This window comes from Nilaparvata lugens, chromosome 1 (genome assembly GCF_014356525.2).
Source record: "Nilaparvata lugens isolate BPH chromosome 1, ASM1435652v1, whole genome shotgun sequence".
Classification (NCBI taxonomy): Eukaryota; Metazoa; Arthropoda; class Insecta; order Hemiptera; family Delphacidae; genus Nilaparvata; species Nilaparvata lugens.
The window spans coordinates 30,249,511-30,266,175 of record NC_052504.1 but is presented as its reverse complement, the minus strand read 5'-3'; the positions used below and the strand labels follow the sequence as shown (position 1 = coordinate 30,266,175).

At 35.4% G+C, this 16,665-nt stretch overlaps 1 protein-coding gene across 1 annotated transcript in view; it reads right to left on the bottom strand.

Annotated features, from left to right (window-relative positions):
- Positions 1-13,865, bottom strand: part of LOC111045871 (zinc finger protein 2-like) — a 36,891-nt gene extending 23,026 nt beyond the window's left edge. Inside the window, exons 1-3 of the mRNA XM_039425184.1 lie at positions 13,608-13,865; positions 11,973-12,110; positions 10,856-10,951 (exon numbers count right to left, since the gene is read on the bottom strand). Coding sequence (XP_039281118.1) covers positions 10,856-10,951; positions 11,973-12,110; positions 13,608-13,760 — 387 coding nt within the window. The 5' untranslated portion in view covers positions 13,761-13,865. The remainder of the gene's footprint in view (positions 1-10,855; positions 10,952-11,972; positions 12,111-13,607) is intronic.
- Between the last annotated feature and the right edge of the window lie 2,800 nt (positions 13,866-16,665).

The window sequence follows — 16,665 nt, the reverse complement described above, 5'->3', positions numbered from 1 at the left end:
AATAATATTAAATAATTTGCTTTTTATACAATTTTTGAACAAAATTAAAACTAAATAATTTCGAAACCCTGAATGATAAATCATAAATGTGAAATGAACTTGCTATAAATGCTATAAATGAAATGTTATATTAAATGATAATGAAATGCAGATATATTATGAAATGATTGTGAATAGAAGACCAATTGTCTGAAATTATTGAAATATATATTGAAATTAATTTTGTTGTGATGATCTGATGTTTTTTACAATTTTGATAATGATACAGGGTGTTATGAAATTCTATTTCTATTTTGAAGAATGGATTAAAATTTTGATATTTGAACAGTGAATAGATGAAAATGAATTTTTTTTAAATTTATCATTGATATGTCCATATTTCACAATTTATGTATTGCTGACTGTATAATAAGATGTTAACAAATTTCAATTTCATAAATATTTAAAAATAATTTTCATGTGTATTAGATTGTATTGATAGCCTAATCAAGTTTTTCTTTTAGTTTATAAGCATTTTAAGATAACAGGTACAGCACAGACATTAACATTGAAATAGTTATCATGTGAATCTCGAAATCAGCAACAAGTGAACGCCATGAAGAGTGTTAAGAACATTTGGGTGATTTTCGAACTAGTGTGACATAACTACGCCAATATCTACGCCAAAATCTACGCTGCGGCCTACACTAATAACTACGCCAATATCAACACCAATAACTACGCCTAAATCTACGCTGCGGCCTACACCAATAACTACGCCAATGTCAACACCAATATCAACACCAATAACTACGCCAATATCTACGCCGATGCCTGCGCCGAAGCCAATATCTGCGCCAATGCTGATGCCAAAATCTGCGCCAATGCTGATGCCAACACCAATAACTACACCAATGCCTGTGCCAATGCCAATATCTGCGCCAATGCTGATGCCAAAATCTGCGCCAATGCTGATGCCAACACCAATAACTACACCAATGCCTGTGCCAATGCCAAAATCTGCGCCAATGCTGATTCCAATGTCTGCGCCAATGCCAATAGCTACACCAATGCCAAAATCTGCGCCAATGCCAATGCCAACAACAAAAATCTGCGCCAATGCTGATGCCAATGCCAAAATCAATGCCGACACCAAAGCATACGCCAATAACGATGTCAACGCTTATTGCTGACTCTGTATCTCAAACTTCAACACTACTACATTACCTGGAGGTAATTGCCATCCATGTTCACATTCACAACTTTGAATTCAGAAGAACAGTCACAGTATCATGAAAGAATTGATTCAAAAAATCCTCTCCTAAATTATTCCTGTATGCAGAACTCTAAACCTTGAAAGCTGAAAATATCAAAAAACCAAACCTTACCTAAATTAATCCTCACCTAAATTAATCCTGTATGCAGCGTCTATCTCTTTTCCAAAAAACGAATTACATTGTCATTTCAAGCCTGAAATGTACATTGTATAATTACAAATATGATACAAAATTTATGTGACTCTGTATTGAATTTGGAATGCAGCCGTCTACTACAAACATGAAGCAATGCTAACTGAGATGTCACCTGTATCGAGTTTGATATGCATCAGTCGACTACAAGTATCAGCCCAACACTACGTGCATCCAGATCAGCCCAACACTTAACGTCATCACATTGGAGTCACACTTAACTGAAAATCATACTGAGTGCCTTAACGGACTGTTTTCCAAAATGTGCATCAATAAAATCAACCGCGTCAATAGTGAAAGAAATGAACATTTTTTGATTTATTGAAATTTTATGTGAAAATTAAATGTAACAATTCATCAATTCATTTAAAAAAAAAAAAAAAATAATAATAATTTTTTTATTCAACACACTAAAATTTTTTTATGCAATAAAAATTAAATTTTTCTATCTATTAAATTTATGTGCAATTTCAAAAAACTATTCTTACATATTAAACTTTCTGTTGAGATATTTTTCTTTAAATTATAAAGCTAAATCAAAAGTAATATTGATATTCTATATTTTGAGATATTGTTTGGAAACATATAACAAACGCTATTGATGAATTTTTATAATAATTTTCAATATTTTTGGATGACATGTAATGTTTTTCTAGAAAAAATTGTTACTGTTCTCGAATTTAAATTTCAACAATTTCATTAGGGTCAATGTAAATTTTTTCTTTAAATTTTCAAACAGTAAAATTTTTTTATGTCAAGAGGGGGGTATTTGTAATATTACATTTTTCTCACATTTGAATCGAATCTTCAATTCGAGATCTATGGAACTTTATAGTAAATGTCAGAGTCATCAATAGACGGACAAACTTTTTGACGGAGAATTTATTATCGTAAATGTTTGTTGCATTGTTCCATGGTGTCACCGAGGCAGGTTAACAAATTACTAGATAAATAGTTTATTTAAATAGAATATATATATAAAAATTTAAAATAACAGTTTCAAAATAAAGTTTTATTGAGAACAAATATAAAATGTGAATTCTAAACTTGTAAGTTATAATTTTTTGGTGACGTGTCTGTAGCGTGGACAATGAATTTTTGAGGTCTCTCTGTTCTGGCTTGTATCTTTTCCTGTTCCTTCTTCTTCTGAAAACATGGCTGGCTGTTGTGTGTGTAATTTTGTGCTCTGAATTATTGTCTGTTTAAGTGAATTTATTAATGTTTTAAATTGAGTTTTAAACAGTTTATAGTGTTCTATTTTGTGGATAATTTGTTTTTTCTGTATCCAAGCCAATAGCCACTGTTTTTCAACTGTAAACTGGTTAAGTACTTAGTTCGTAGGTAGTAATTTTAGACGCTTAGACTTGTAAGTTATTGTTCTTTGTACCTATATTTCTGTATTTTGCCAAAATTCATCTGAAGATTATAAGTTAATTTGCTCTGAAAACTGGATTTCTCATTCATAGGCAATAGATCCATTCACAGTTTATCAAGAATCTATTTCATTGGAGCCGACAACTATCCTTAGGTTGATAGGTGTTAAATGCTATTCAAACCGTTTAAGGAAAAATTGGTAGCACGGCAGTAGTGAAGAACGAAAATCACAAAAAGCGAATGGTAATAGACTATTCTCAAACTATTAACCGATACACACATCTTGACGCATATCCCCTCCCTAGTCTTGAAGATATTGTTTCTAAGGTCTCAAAAAACTCTGTATTCACCACTATTGACTTGAAAAGCGCTTACCACCAGGTACCCCTACGAGAAAAAGATCGACCTTTCACTGCATTTGAGGCATGTGGCCGTTTGTATCAATTTCGAAGGCTTGCTTTTGGTCTGACAGATGGTGTACCCACTTTTCAGCAAGTCATTGATAATGTTATTAATAATGAAAAACTTGAAAAAACGTATGCATACCTGGATGATGTGACAATATGTGGTAAGAATCAGAAGGAACATGATTTGAATCTCAAAAAATTCTTAGATGCAGTACAAAAATATAATTTTACAATCAATACAGAAAAAAGCAAATATTCACTTACTTCAATAAGCTTGCTTGGCTATAAAATTGAAAATGGGACAATTTCTCCTGACCCTGAACGTCTGGAACCATTGCTCAATCTTCCACCCCCAGATAATAGAAAGGCTCTTGAGCGAACAATTGGAATGTTTGCACACTATTCCAAATGGATATCCAATTATTCAGATAAAGCTAAACGGCTTCTTACAGCAAAGACCTTTCCTTTGACTTCTGAAGCTATAGCTGACTTCAATCAACTCAAAACTGAGATTTCTAAGGCAGTAGTTAGTACAATTGACGACTTTGAACCTTTTGTGGTTGAAACAGATGCATCTGATTTTTCAATTTCAGCTGTCCTATCACAGTGTGGACGTCCAGTAGCATTCTTTTCTCAGAAGCTGAATGATAGTGAGCGTAAACATTCATCCATTGAAAAAGAGGCTTTTGCTATTGTGTGTGCTCTTAAAAAGTGGAGACATTTCTTACTTGGAAGATTCTTCAAAATTATCACTGACCAGCGCTCTGTATCATTCATGTTTGATATGACTCATCAAAATAAAATAAAAATGAAAAAATACAACGATGGCGATTGGAGATGTCATGCTACAATTACGAAATAATTTACAGACCAGGAAAGGACAACCAAGTAGCAGATGCACTTTCCAGAGTGTGTAATGCAACTCAAACCGATAAATTACACTCCCTACACTGTGACTTGTGTCACCCTGGAGTGACCAGAATGATTCATTGGGTAAGAACTCATAATTTACCCTATTCAGTTGAGGATGTCAGAAAAATGACTTCTTCATGTCAAACATGTAATGCCATAAAACCTCAATTTTTCAAGAAATTGAAATCTACTCTCATAAAGGCGACACATCCATTTGAAAGATTAAGCGTGGACTTCAAGGGTCCTCTTCCATCAAAAACTAAAAACAAATATTTGTTGACAATAATTGATGAGTACTCTAGGTTTCCGTTTGCATACCCTTGTCCGAATATGAATTCATCAACTGTAATTCAGTGCCTTGTGAACTTGTTTACCACATTTGGTTTACCTTCTTATGTACATACTGACAATGGAACCTCTTTCAAATCCAGAGAGCTGCAGGAATTCCTTCATAATCGAGGAGTAGTCACTTCCATGTCATCACCTTATAACGCACCAGGAAATGGCCAAATCGAACGAGAAAATGGTACAATTTGGCGCACAGTGTCTCTTACATTGAAGCATAGAAATTTGGATGTATCTGATTGGGAATCTGTGCTCCCAGATTCTCTACATTCTATTCGATCCCTATTGTGCATGGCTACTAATGAGACGCCACATGATAGGATGTTCCGACACTATAGACAATCATCTAATGGTATAGCACTTCCAACCTGGCTTGCCCCTTCAAACAAAGTCCTAATGAAAGTACCTATACGAAGAAGTAAATTCGATCCATTGGTCGAGGAGGTGGATATTCTTCAAATCAACCCACAATATGCCAAGGTACGGCTTAGTGATGGAAGAGAGAGAACTGTATCATTGAAAAACCTTGCCCCTCGAGGAGAAGAGAGCATTCAAGAAGATAACGATAAAAATCAAGATGATACAAATGCAGGATCAAGCCTTAGTGATCACGCAGAGCCTGAGAACAATCAAGAAAATTATCATGAAAATCAAGATGAAACAAATACAGGATTCCCTCTCAGTGATGAAGAAGAGCCTCCTGATGGCACCCTGCGAAGATCTTATAGAGAGCGCAAAATGCCTTCTTATTTGAAAGACTATTCATTGAATTCCTAAAGACGGGAAGAATGTGATGATATTGAATCATCATATGACTAGTGTTTTCTTCTTATGTTTCTGTTATCAGATGTTGAACTATTTATTCTAATTTTGAATCTGTTATGAATTCATTACTGATCAATAAAGCCTAGAATGCAGAGGTTTTTCATTACATCATAATTTGATTCAAAAATTCGCTTTCATAACTGAGATCAGATTTTTATTTTTATATGAACCTGAAATGGCGGCTAATTTAAAAAGCTGTGATACAACAATCTGAATTTCAAAACAACAGAAATTGAGTTATTTGGTAGGTATTCTAACCAAATTTCTTTTTAAAAAAATAGAAATCCTATTTTAAATAAATTATTTCAATGGATTAATCCTGAAATAACTTTTCAATATTATTTATACCAGTATGAGTAGGTCTAACTTATACGGGTAGATGTGAGTGATTGGTGCCATGCTAATAGTCTAATACTAAACAAAGTGAAAACTAGAGCCCTGCAGTTCTATAACCGAAGTAAGCATGATTCAACACCTCTTCTCAGACTTGAGGGATCTAGTGTAAAGGTCGATGAAAATATAAAATATCTAGGAGTTACCATCAGCAACAACTTGAAGTGCAGACTCACATTGACCTTATTTCAAAAAAACTTACTGCAGTTTGTTACATGATGGCCGATTGTGAAGCTTACTCGACACCGAAATACTAATGAAGGTGTACTATGGCTGCTTCCAGAGCATAATGAATTATGGCATAACATTCTGGGGGAGCAGCCATAGTGCAATACGAGTGCTTCTCCTGCAGAAGAGGATTGTTAGAATTATATGCAATGAAAACTACCTGGCACATTGCAAACCTTTGTTTTTGAGACCGGAATACTAACACTCCCAGCCCTCCTTATCTTTGAATCAGCTCTGATGGTTAAAAGAAGACCGGACTATTTCCAACGGAACCAACATATACATCCATACAAAGCAAGACGACATAATGACACCCATATACTGGCAGTGAGAACTGGACTGGTGCAAAAGGGGCCCAGATACTTATGCAGCAGGATTTACAACCATCTCCCAGAAGAAATAAAAAATATTGAAAGCATAGGCGCCTTCAAGGACCTACTTAAGAGACACCTACAACAAAGGCCATACTATAGCCTGCAGGAATTCTATGATGACAGTATGTTCCGCAGGGCCAACTAATAACAACCAAGCAACCAATGATGAACACGGCGCTGTCGCGCTACTAGTGGGATATCTACAAGTATCAAGTATCAAGTAAGTAAGTAAGTAAGTGAGTAGGCTAACTGATGCATGGATGAAGTCTAGGATAGTTAGTTATCAACTTTTAAAATGTCATTTCAGGTATTTTAATTTGTGTTCCTCATTATTTCATTGTTTAAAAATTATTTCATTAAAATTATTTCATTGTTTCAAAAATACATTTTAAATCAATTATACGACTTGTGTACTCAAGTATTTTGTTAGAATTAAAAAAAAGGCAACTGAGATTGTTTGTTCAGTTTTGTACAGTCACTGTCAAAAGTAAATATAAATATTATTCTGGCAAACAGACAACATTGCAAAGTGAGAGAAAGATAGTGCTTCCTGTTTTGTTGTATGATAGAAAAGGACAGCAACAGTATTGTCAATCGTACACTGCCATTATAATGTGGACCTCACTATAGTATTGATGGGATGTTTGGATCACTTTACTGATTCGGATTTCGTTCACTGCTGCAAGCCAATCAGAAGACCAGGATTGGAACTTCCTAAGGTCATGTGACATGTCTTTAGTGAGGTCCACGCTATAATGGCAGTGGAAAAGGATAGGAGAACAGTGTTGCTGATTCTCTGCCTTGCCAGATTATATTTCTACATTGTTAAATAATGATCTGGTAGCGTTGCGGAGCTAGAAAAGTATAGCACTATCTGCTTTGTCGAATGATAGACAAGGATAGCAAGTCCAATGTTGATCAAATACTGACATTATAACATGGACTGCACTATAGTATTTGTGCCATGTAAAAATCGTTGGTAGGATAGGCGTTTGATTGACAGTTGTTTCCATTCTGTGACCCTGCACAGAGATTCCTTCTACTTTGTGGACCCTGTCAGCTTGGTATAGGGTAAAACTGGGTTGACAACAAAGTGGGTCATTTTTCCAACCACAGCAGTCGCCTCTTGATACTACAAACTGGGTCTGCTCAGGAATGTACCCCTCTCTGTCGCTCACCACAATTGTCGGGAGGTGCAGGAATCACAGAGAAGAAGAATCTTCTACTTTGTGCAGGAATGTGAATCGACCACATTAATTTGTTCCCTTTTGACACGAAAAACTGGGTCTGATCAGGAATGTGACCCACTCTGTCGCTGACCAAATTTGTCGGGAGGTGCAGGAATGAAAATTGACCGAAATTGTAGGTTCATGACACGACAAACTGGGTCTGCTCAGGAATGTGACCCACTCTGTCGCTGACCAAATTTGTCGGGAGGTGCAGGAATGAAAATTGACCGAAATTGTAGGTTCATGACACGACAAACTGGGTCTGCTCAGGAATGTGACCCAATCTGTCGCTGACCGCATTTGTCGTTAGCCCAGTTTGTCGTCAGTGTGAAATGGGGATCGACCCAGGGGGGTCACAGAGAACCACCAGCCCTTGAAACACTCAAAACCAAAAAAAAAAAAAAATGGGACAAATTGGGCTATTTCGTCAAACTGGGACGACGACAAACTAGGTTTCTTTTTTGATCTAGCTTGTCGTGTGCGTGAAGCGGTTTACTCGCAGAAAAAACTGATAAGAGTGTAAACTCTGTTCTGTAACTCTTGTAAATAAATGAATGAAGTTGAATAACATACACAACATTGAACAAACTTAACCTCAATTCACAACTAAACAACAACTCCAACCAATAAAAACAACACTGAATGAGCAAAAACTTTATTAGAATTAATAGTTTTCACATTATAACTACTAACTCTTGAACAGAAGAAAAATCACAGTATTTTGAATTCAATTTAAAACTGAAGGTACAATTCCTTGCATGCGTCTCAAGGCTACAACAACACTCCATGTGACTCCACATGCACAGTCCACATGTTTTCCTGTTATTGCTTGTATTACTGATTAAAAACTCGCTTGTTTATAAATGCTCAATTCATAAAAGTATTCATACTCTTTCAAAAAATAATTAATATAGATAATAATTTTATTTCAATATAATATAAACGTTTGTATAAGTAATAAATAGTATTCCATTCTATTAATCATATTAAACTATCAATTTCGAGTAACTGGTCAAGCAGTCAACGGTTTGTTCAATAGAATTTTTCTGTTGAGTTGAGCCAGGATGATAATCAATAATAATAATTAGAATTACTAACCCATAAAATTGGTAAACGCAAATTGACTACCTTCTCTGATCTGAGCATATTATTTCTGAGCCTATAAATATCTTAGATTTGTTTCCAATACAGTTGCATACTACAAGGAGATTTAAGAAAAAAATATTTATCATAAAATGATATTATGTTTTCATAAATAAATTTTATTCCCTGAATATGATGGAATTCCCCAATTAAAGAATATTACTAAAACTAATGATAACTCCTATAATAAACACTTTCTATAGGCCTTTTTACTTTTCAGCCTTTTTAATGTTACTACAAACTAAGAGGAATACAGGTTCAGAACTGCCAAAAAATGAGAGATATAAAATAGGAATAGACCCATTTTGTTTATCACTGTTCCACTTTGGTACGTCTGTAATAACTGGCCATTTTTACTTTCCTTGCCCTATTACTATAGGTAAGGAAAGTATTGCTTTCCAAAAAAAATTAAGGTACCCCAATTTCTAAATTTCTATACGTTTTAAGGTCTCCTGAGTCCAGAAAACTGGTTCTTGGGTATTGGTCTGTATGTGTGTGTGTGTGTGTGGTGTGTGTGTGTGTGTGTGTGTGTGTGTGTGTGTGTGTATGAGTGTATGTGCGTCTGTGTACACAATATCTCATCTCCCAATTAACGGAATAACTTGAAATTTGGAACTTAAGGTCCTTCCACTATAAGGATCCGACACGAACAATTTCGATCAAATGCATTTCAAGATGGCGGCTAAAATGGCGAAAATTTTGTCAAAAACAGGGTTTTTCGTAATTTTCTCGGAAACGGCTCCAACGATTTTGATCAAATTCATACCTAAAATAGTCATCGATAAGCTCTATCAACTGCCACAAGTCCCATATCTGTAAAAATTTCAGGAGCTCCGCCCCATCAATGCAGATAGATTCCCAATTATCAGGCTTCAGATACAATTGAAACAAAACAAATCAAGTGGAGTAGATTGAGCATGAAAATCTCTACAATTAATGTTCAGTAACATTTTCACCTAAAATTGAAAATAAGCTTTAAATTCGAGAAAATGTGATTATTCAATTGCAAATTATTGTTGATTCTATTAAATCATTCACTATGAAGAGATAGCGGACTTCATGTGTGTCTCCAGCGTTATTGCCCTGTCACCAGCTGCTGGCTCAAATACTTGAATAGTAGACTTGAGATGCGCGGGAACACTAGCGTCAGGTGATCAATTTTCATAACGGCAAGGAAAGTTGTGTGAGTGCACTGAACCGAAATATTCTTAGTACGAAATAGTCTTAGTATGCTACGTCATTTTGACGTCACCGGTGTACCAAAATATTCTTAGTACGAAATAGTCTTAGTACATTACGTCACAGGGCAACGTACGCACGCGCATACACATGCAGTGACATTCTTAGTCACTATGACGTCACCAGAATATTCTTAGGAACTATGATGTCGACAAACTGGCCATAATTATACCAGTATTTAATGGCTTCCAACCATCACCTATGACTACCTTTTGAAAAATCTCAATAACTTCATTCAGTACACCAAACTTCAATTTTTTATTGCGGAAGGTGATGCTGGCTTTTGAAATTTTTGCACTAACTATTGAAAACCTACAGACTTATCAGCCTGCAGAAAAAGGCAGTGGTTAGTGCTTGTGTTGGAAGTATTTTCAACTTCACAGCAACTTCCAATGCAGCAGCAGTTTTTAATGAGAAAAATCTCATTGCAGAACCAACATTCATTTTAGAAAAATGAGTGGGCTCTACATCTGTCCGCTGTAGATGATGCAACAGCCGGATCTCTCTGCTGCCACCGAATTCTCTTCTCCACAATTCTACAATGTAACTCCCTGTTACAAAATTGTTGGGAAGCTCCTCCTTTTCAACCACCTCTTGTGGTAGAAACAGCCCGTTGCTTAGAACAGCATTCTTCAGATTTTTCAGAAGATGGCATACATCAGGAATTATTTCTATTTCATTTTCACCAATTTTTGATGATGTCTTCCTATTTTCACGATTAACATGCACTCCCAAGGTCCGCCACATTGATCTGTTGTTTGACCCCATATCTGAAGTGACAGCCACAACAGAAAGTCCACACAATTCAACACTCTGTATGATGAATATAAAAATGTATATTAGATGTAGAAGAAGAAGATTAATTTTCCTTGAATTAAAAGCTGACATTTTTAATTATTTGGTAATAGAGCAGTTTTATACGTTTGTTTTATACTTGCCTCATGAGATAATGCTGTGCCATTCCCTACACCAAGATTAGCAGTTTCATTTTCTGTGATTGTAGCACCTACAGCTATCTCACTAGGGGTTGTGTCCTGAAAAATATTGTATCATACAGAATTTAATATTACAGGGTTTTTATGGAGACAGTCACACTCATGAATAAGAAGTTTCATGATGAGTCATTTTTGTACAACTATATGACAGCTTGTTTACTCTGAGTTGCTGCTGCTACTGTCTAAAGACCATGTTATATGGACATGTTTTGCGCACTGTGAAAAACGCTTATACCGGAAATAACACACTGACAAAAACCACGCAAAATAATTTCAGCTCCTTAGCCACTGGAACTCAATTTATTCTTGAATTGTTTCATGCAATGCTAAACTTGTCTATATAGCATGGCCCCCATATTCTATTCTCACCATTTGCGGACTATATTATTTTCAAAAAAAGTTTCATTCCAATCTTTTTTATGTGTTCATATAAACATCGTTTAACAATAATCATAATTTATTTGAGTAAATATTTGATATTCAGAGACTAATTCATTGAAGGATCTGAAATTACTAATTAAATTCATTAACAGTCCAATCCATCAATTGCCAGATCACTCACTCAGAGGTTCAAGGACTGCCAACCTGAAAAATTTAAGGGGCAGAACCCTGTTTAGGGGATCTACACGTGGCAGATTGAAAAAGATTTAGATGTTTTGCAAATGAGATTTTTTGTTCGTTTTTGCGTGGAGAATACCTTGGTGGTACTGGGGTTTGTACTTTTGAGATGCTCTGTATAACAGCAAAAGATAGTCACTATTATACATGCCAAGATGTTTATTGTAGGCATAAAATGTATTGAGATACAGCTCTTGAAATTTTATAAACTTTTCATCAATGAGCATTTAAAACCAGTTACACAAACTAACTTTATTGAGCTTATCAGGCTTAAAATTCAAGGATTATCAGAGTGGAGAAAGTGATAACTCATTGGAGAATGTGATAACGTGTCAGTCATTACCCTCTCATTACCCTCGCACAAGCCTAAGAGATCATGTGGGCATAACCCTCAGAAAGAAAATCAATCAAATTAAAAAATCTTTAACTTATTAGCACCTACCTTGTAAGTTGACCGCCTTGTTGATATAAGCTTTTTTGGTGCATTCGGAACATTAAATAAAGTTGGAATAGCATTTGGCTTCAACTTTCTCCACTCATCTGCTCGATGGAGCTCCCACTGATTTTCTTCAAAGTGGTCCTGGATAGAATAAAATTGGAATTAAACAGCTGAGGATAGAAAGGTAATCAACCTGTATTATTATAAAGCAAAAGTGTAATCTACCATCTGCCTATGCTTCCAAATTCCCAGATATTATTTATTTGTTATGTAGAATAGAATAGAATACGTTAATCCACCAATAAATACAATTTAATGTACATTAGGTGTCGTCAAGAATAAAATCCCATAAAACTACTGAGCCATTTCATAAATATATATTATCATCACACAAAATAAGTATTCACTACATCGACGGGCAAATTGAAAAATTCCTCTACATTATATAACAGGTTCTCTGTTAGCAGATTTTTAACTTTAGTTTTAAAATGGGCTTGAGTCATATTTCACGTCATATTTCTCACACTAACAGTCAGCTTATTGAATGTCTTGATTGATAATATTCTATAATGTCCTTGAAGTTTTTTTAGCCTGACAAAAGGAACATTCAGATTACATGCTTGTCTGGTAAAATGCCCGTTTATCTCAGACCTACATTCAAGAACATCCAACTCGTCCCTGACCCTGACCAGGAGTTGCATGACGTACAGGCTGAACACAGTCATAACCTCCAATGAGACAAATATTGGACGACAATGAGCGAGGTTGTCAGCATTGGCCATAAGCCTTACTACTTTTTTCTGAAGAAGCAGCATCCTACTAGTATTGGCTGCTCCACCCCATAGGATAAGCCCATATTGAATTAAACTCTGGAAAACCCCGAAGTAGGAAGTTCTTAAATATTGCTGAGGAACAAGAGTTCTCAGTCATCTAATAAGAAAAACCACTCTACTGAGCCGACCACATAACCAGTCAATGTGGAATGTCCATGTTAATTTTGTTAATCTAGAATAATACCAAGTAGCTTAGCTGAAGTGATTTCATCTTTTATATTTTTCAAATTAAAAATAAGTGACTTGGTTTTTTCTCGATTTAATAAGAAGTAGTTTGCCTGAAACCAAGAAGAAATGTCGTTTTGAGCATCAGCCATCCTTTCCCTTAACATATCCAGATTTGCATCACAAGAAAGTAATGATGTGTCATCAGCATAGCTCACTATCCACACTCACTCTAATATCATTTGTCATAATTATAAAAAGCAATGGCCCCAGATTCGATCCCTGTGGGACGCATTATAATTATTCATTATGCAATTAAACAAATGATGGGATGTTTTTAAGATATCTTGAAAAGTTAATTGCAGATGTTTTCTCACAGATTTCAATATCAAGTATAATTATAATAAGTATTATTTTCATCCTGTGATAATATTTCATTTACCATATTGGAATAAACAAATAAACTTTTGAACTAGGTTAATTTAATAATTCATAACCTTAAAATTGGGAACCGAAAGCATCATTACTTTTAATGTTGAATAATGAAGTTATCAAAATTTAATTAGGACATTACAATGCTTTATGAAATAATTTTATTCTAATTCTTTAAAATCTAAAGAATAAATTAAGTTACACTCACCTCACAAAGTCTGGAATTTGATGTTGGGTTCCATTTATCACGTCTGCAATTTTGAAGCCAAATTGCCTTTCTTTTTTCATTTGTAGGAAATCTAAACAAGCGAACCCCTTTTTCAGTTTTATTGGCACAATTTGGTGCCGAGCACCCCACCATGATGAATTAGAATTATTAAAAATATCAAAATATTATCACCACTGTCGAAGCAAAGCAATACAAACAGTTGAAACGAATGCTATGCTATGACTCAAAATGGCGACTGCGCGTACCCAGTCTTTATAGCTCCTTAACTAAGACTATTTCGTACTAAGAATATTTCGGTTCAGCGGAACTCCAGCGACTCATTCCCAGTTTGTCGTCGACAACGAGCTATTAATAGTAAACTATAGAGTGGCTGTTGGTGTGCTTACAGCGCTCTCAATGTGTTACACGGCCAACTAAGGGCAGCCATGACAGAGAAAGGCAAGATTTCAAGAAGAGCCGGTCTGCCACTGCAGACTGCAGGAATAGATGTGTTTTTTTATTCAGATTGATTTCTATCAATATTAAATTATCATTACAATTGGTACTTTTACGAAAATTGAATGAGGTTTGTGTGAGAATATTTTTATCTCATTGAAATAACCTCTAGAATGTTCAGAATCGACTGAGGATACAAAATATAAATGTAGGTCTATAGGAGTAGGCTAGACTGGATCATGTCGACTTTCATAATTTTGTTTGTGATATTACTTACAAATTGAATTGCATATGAAACTACAGTCGAGTTGGATAGATTTAGACTTATTAAACATTTCAACTGTACACTGTTAATATATTATTTATTTGTATTGTGTAGAGAATGTCAATGAAGTCATTCATCATTCAAAAAGTTCCCACAGTCACAATTTTTTTGGTATGTGTTTGTATATATTGCCATTATTTTATTGACTGCACTATCCCCAACGCAAGGTAACAAGAGGTGTTTTTATGTTGAAAAGATAAAAAGAAAATAGTGTGAGATAAGAAATGGTTGAAGGCTGACGTGTTTGTAGTTGAGCTCCCAGTTTTAGTGCTTGTTGAGTGGATTTTTAACCGTATTTTCTATTGAAATTTGGCATATCTGTTGATTATTACATTTGTCACAGATCTACCTTATCATTTTTTCATTCACATCTGATTCCTACGCAGTTAAATAGCATATACTGATATTCGACATGAAATCTCGAACCAAGATAAGAACCTGGCTATCGCTCCGTCACCGGCTAAGCAGAAGCAGCAGCATCAACAGCAGCAACACAAGAAGCAGCAGAAGTGCCAGGCCCGGCCGCATTCTGCAGACGGCGTCCCGGTTGCTATGACAACAGAGAACCAGATAGCAGCCGCCCTTGAAAAACTGCTGTCAAACGAAGCCTTCGTTGACAAGATTGCTGCCCGCCTGGAGGAGCGTTTGTGCGAGCGACTATCTGCCCTATCTGCCGAGGTTAGCGCTAAGGTGCTTGCCGAACTTGACGGGCGACTCGAGGCTATGGCTGACGAGACTAGGAGGCTCGCGAGTGAGGTGGATACCCTCAAAAGTAACATCGCAAGGCTGGAGGAGGATTTCGATTCTCGTCTAGACGAGCTAGCTCAGTACTCGAGAAGAAATAATATTCGTGTCTCGGGTATTCCGGAGGTTCAAGGTGAGAATGTTACCGTCACCGTCGTTAGTCTCCTGAATGAGAAGCTGAATGTGGGAATCTGCCCGGACGACATCGACAGATGCCACCGTGTCGGTCGCCCGACCCACCTCCACCCTCCTGCTGCTGATGACTCGTCTTCTACTCGTGTGGTTCACAGACAAATTCTCATCAAATTTGTCAGCTACCAAAAGCGAAACTTAGTCATCACGGGCAGACGAAATTTGAAGGGTACGGGATTCTCCATTCATGAGGACCTTACCATGAAAAGACGTACGTTTTTCAAAGATTTGTGTATCAAGATTGGATTTAAAAATGTGTGGAGTCGAGATGGTGTTGTGTTTTGGAAAAAGAATGGGAAAACGTTCTCTCAGTTCTCCAAAGCTCGCATTCGTATGAATGAAAGTGAGTGAGTGTTTGTGCCCTAGTCTACTACATGATTAAGGTATCTATATCTATAGCCAATTTTGTTTAATTCATTTTTTTTTCTAGTATTTAAAATTCTTTATTATTCTCTCTTCAACTTGTGCTCGCGTCCTGGGTGTCTTGATTTTTCTGTTAAACTACTCAACGAGTATTTTCTATTAGTTTTATTATAAAGCTTCTATTATTTTTATTATAATACTTATTTATTATTATTTTCATTATAAAACATCTTTTTATTATTAGTAATCAGGATTTCTTGATGCGTGAGTGTCTGGTTGGAGATTAGGATTTCTAAGTTTAGTTTTCATATTTTGCCGAGGTAACTACGGTAGTTTCGTTATTTTATAATTGATTTTATTTGCATCAGATATGGTCATCTTTTTTCTCTCTCTAATATGAATCATTACGATAAGATTGTGGAGACTCAACGTGCATATGTTGGCTTCTTCTAAGCTTTTTCATATCTTCTTAACTTTCCATTTTCTTCTTTCTTTCTTTCTTCTTTCTTACTTTTTTTAAGTATGGTTCTTGTCAATGACGTTGACGAACATATTTCCCTCGAATGTTACAATACTATTGAAATTGAGAATATTTTCCAGTGTCGAACTGAGTTGTTTGGTAATAGAGAATGCAACTCTTTTTTTAATGTAATCCACTTAAATATTCGAAGTTTGAAAAAAAACTTCGATCAGTTCTCTTACGTAATAAGTAATTGTTCAATTGACTTTCATATTATAATTCTTAGTGAAACTTGGGTGGTCGATGATGATGAATTCAATTTTAACCTAAATGGTTATTCAGTAATTAATAAAATAGGAAAAATCAATAAATGTAACGGAATCTGTATATTTTTTAAAAGTAACTTGATTGTAGATGAGCTGAATTGTGAGATTAATGAAGCCAACTCTATTTGTTTGGATGTTCAAGTGCCAGGAATTAGCGAAAAGATAACTGTTATCGCTGTTTATAGATCGCCT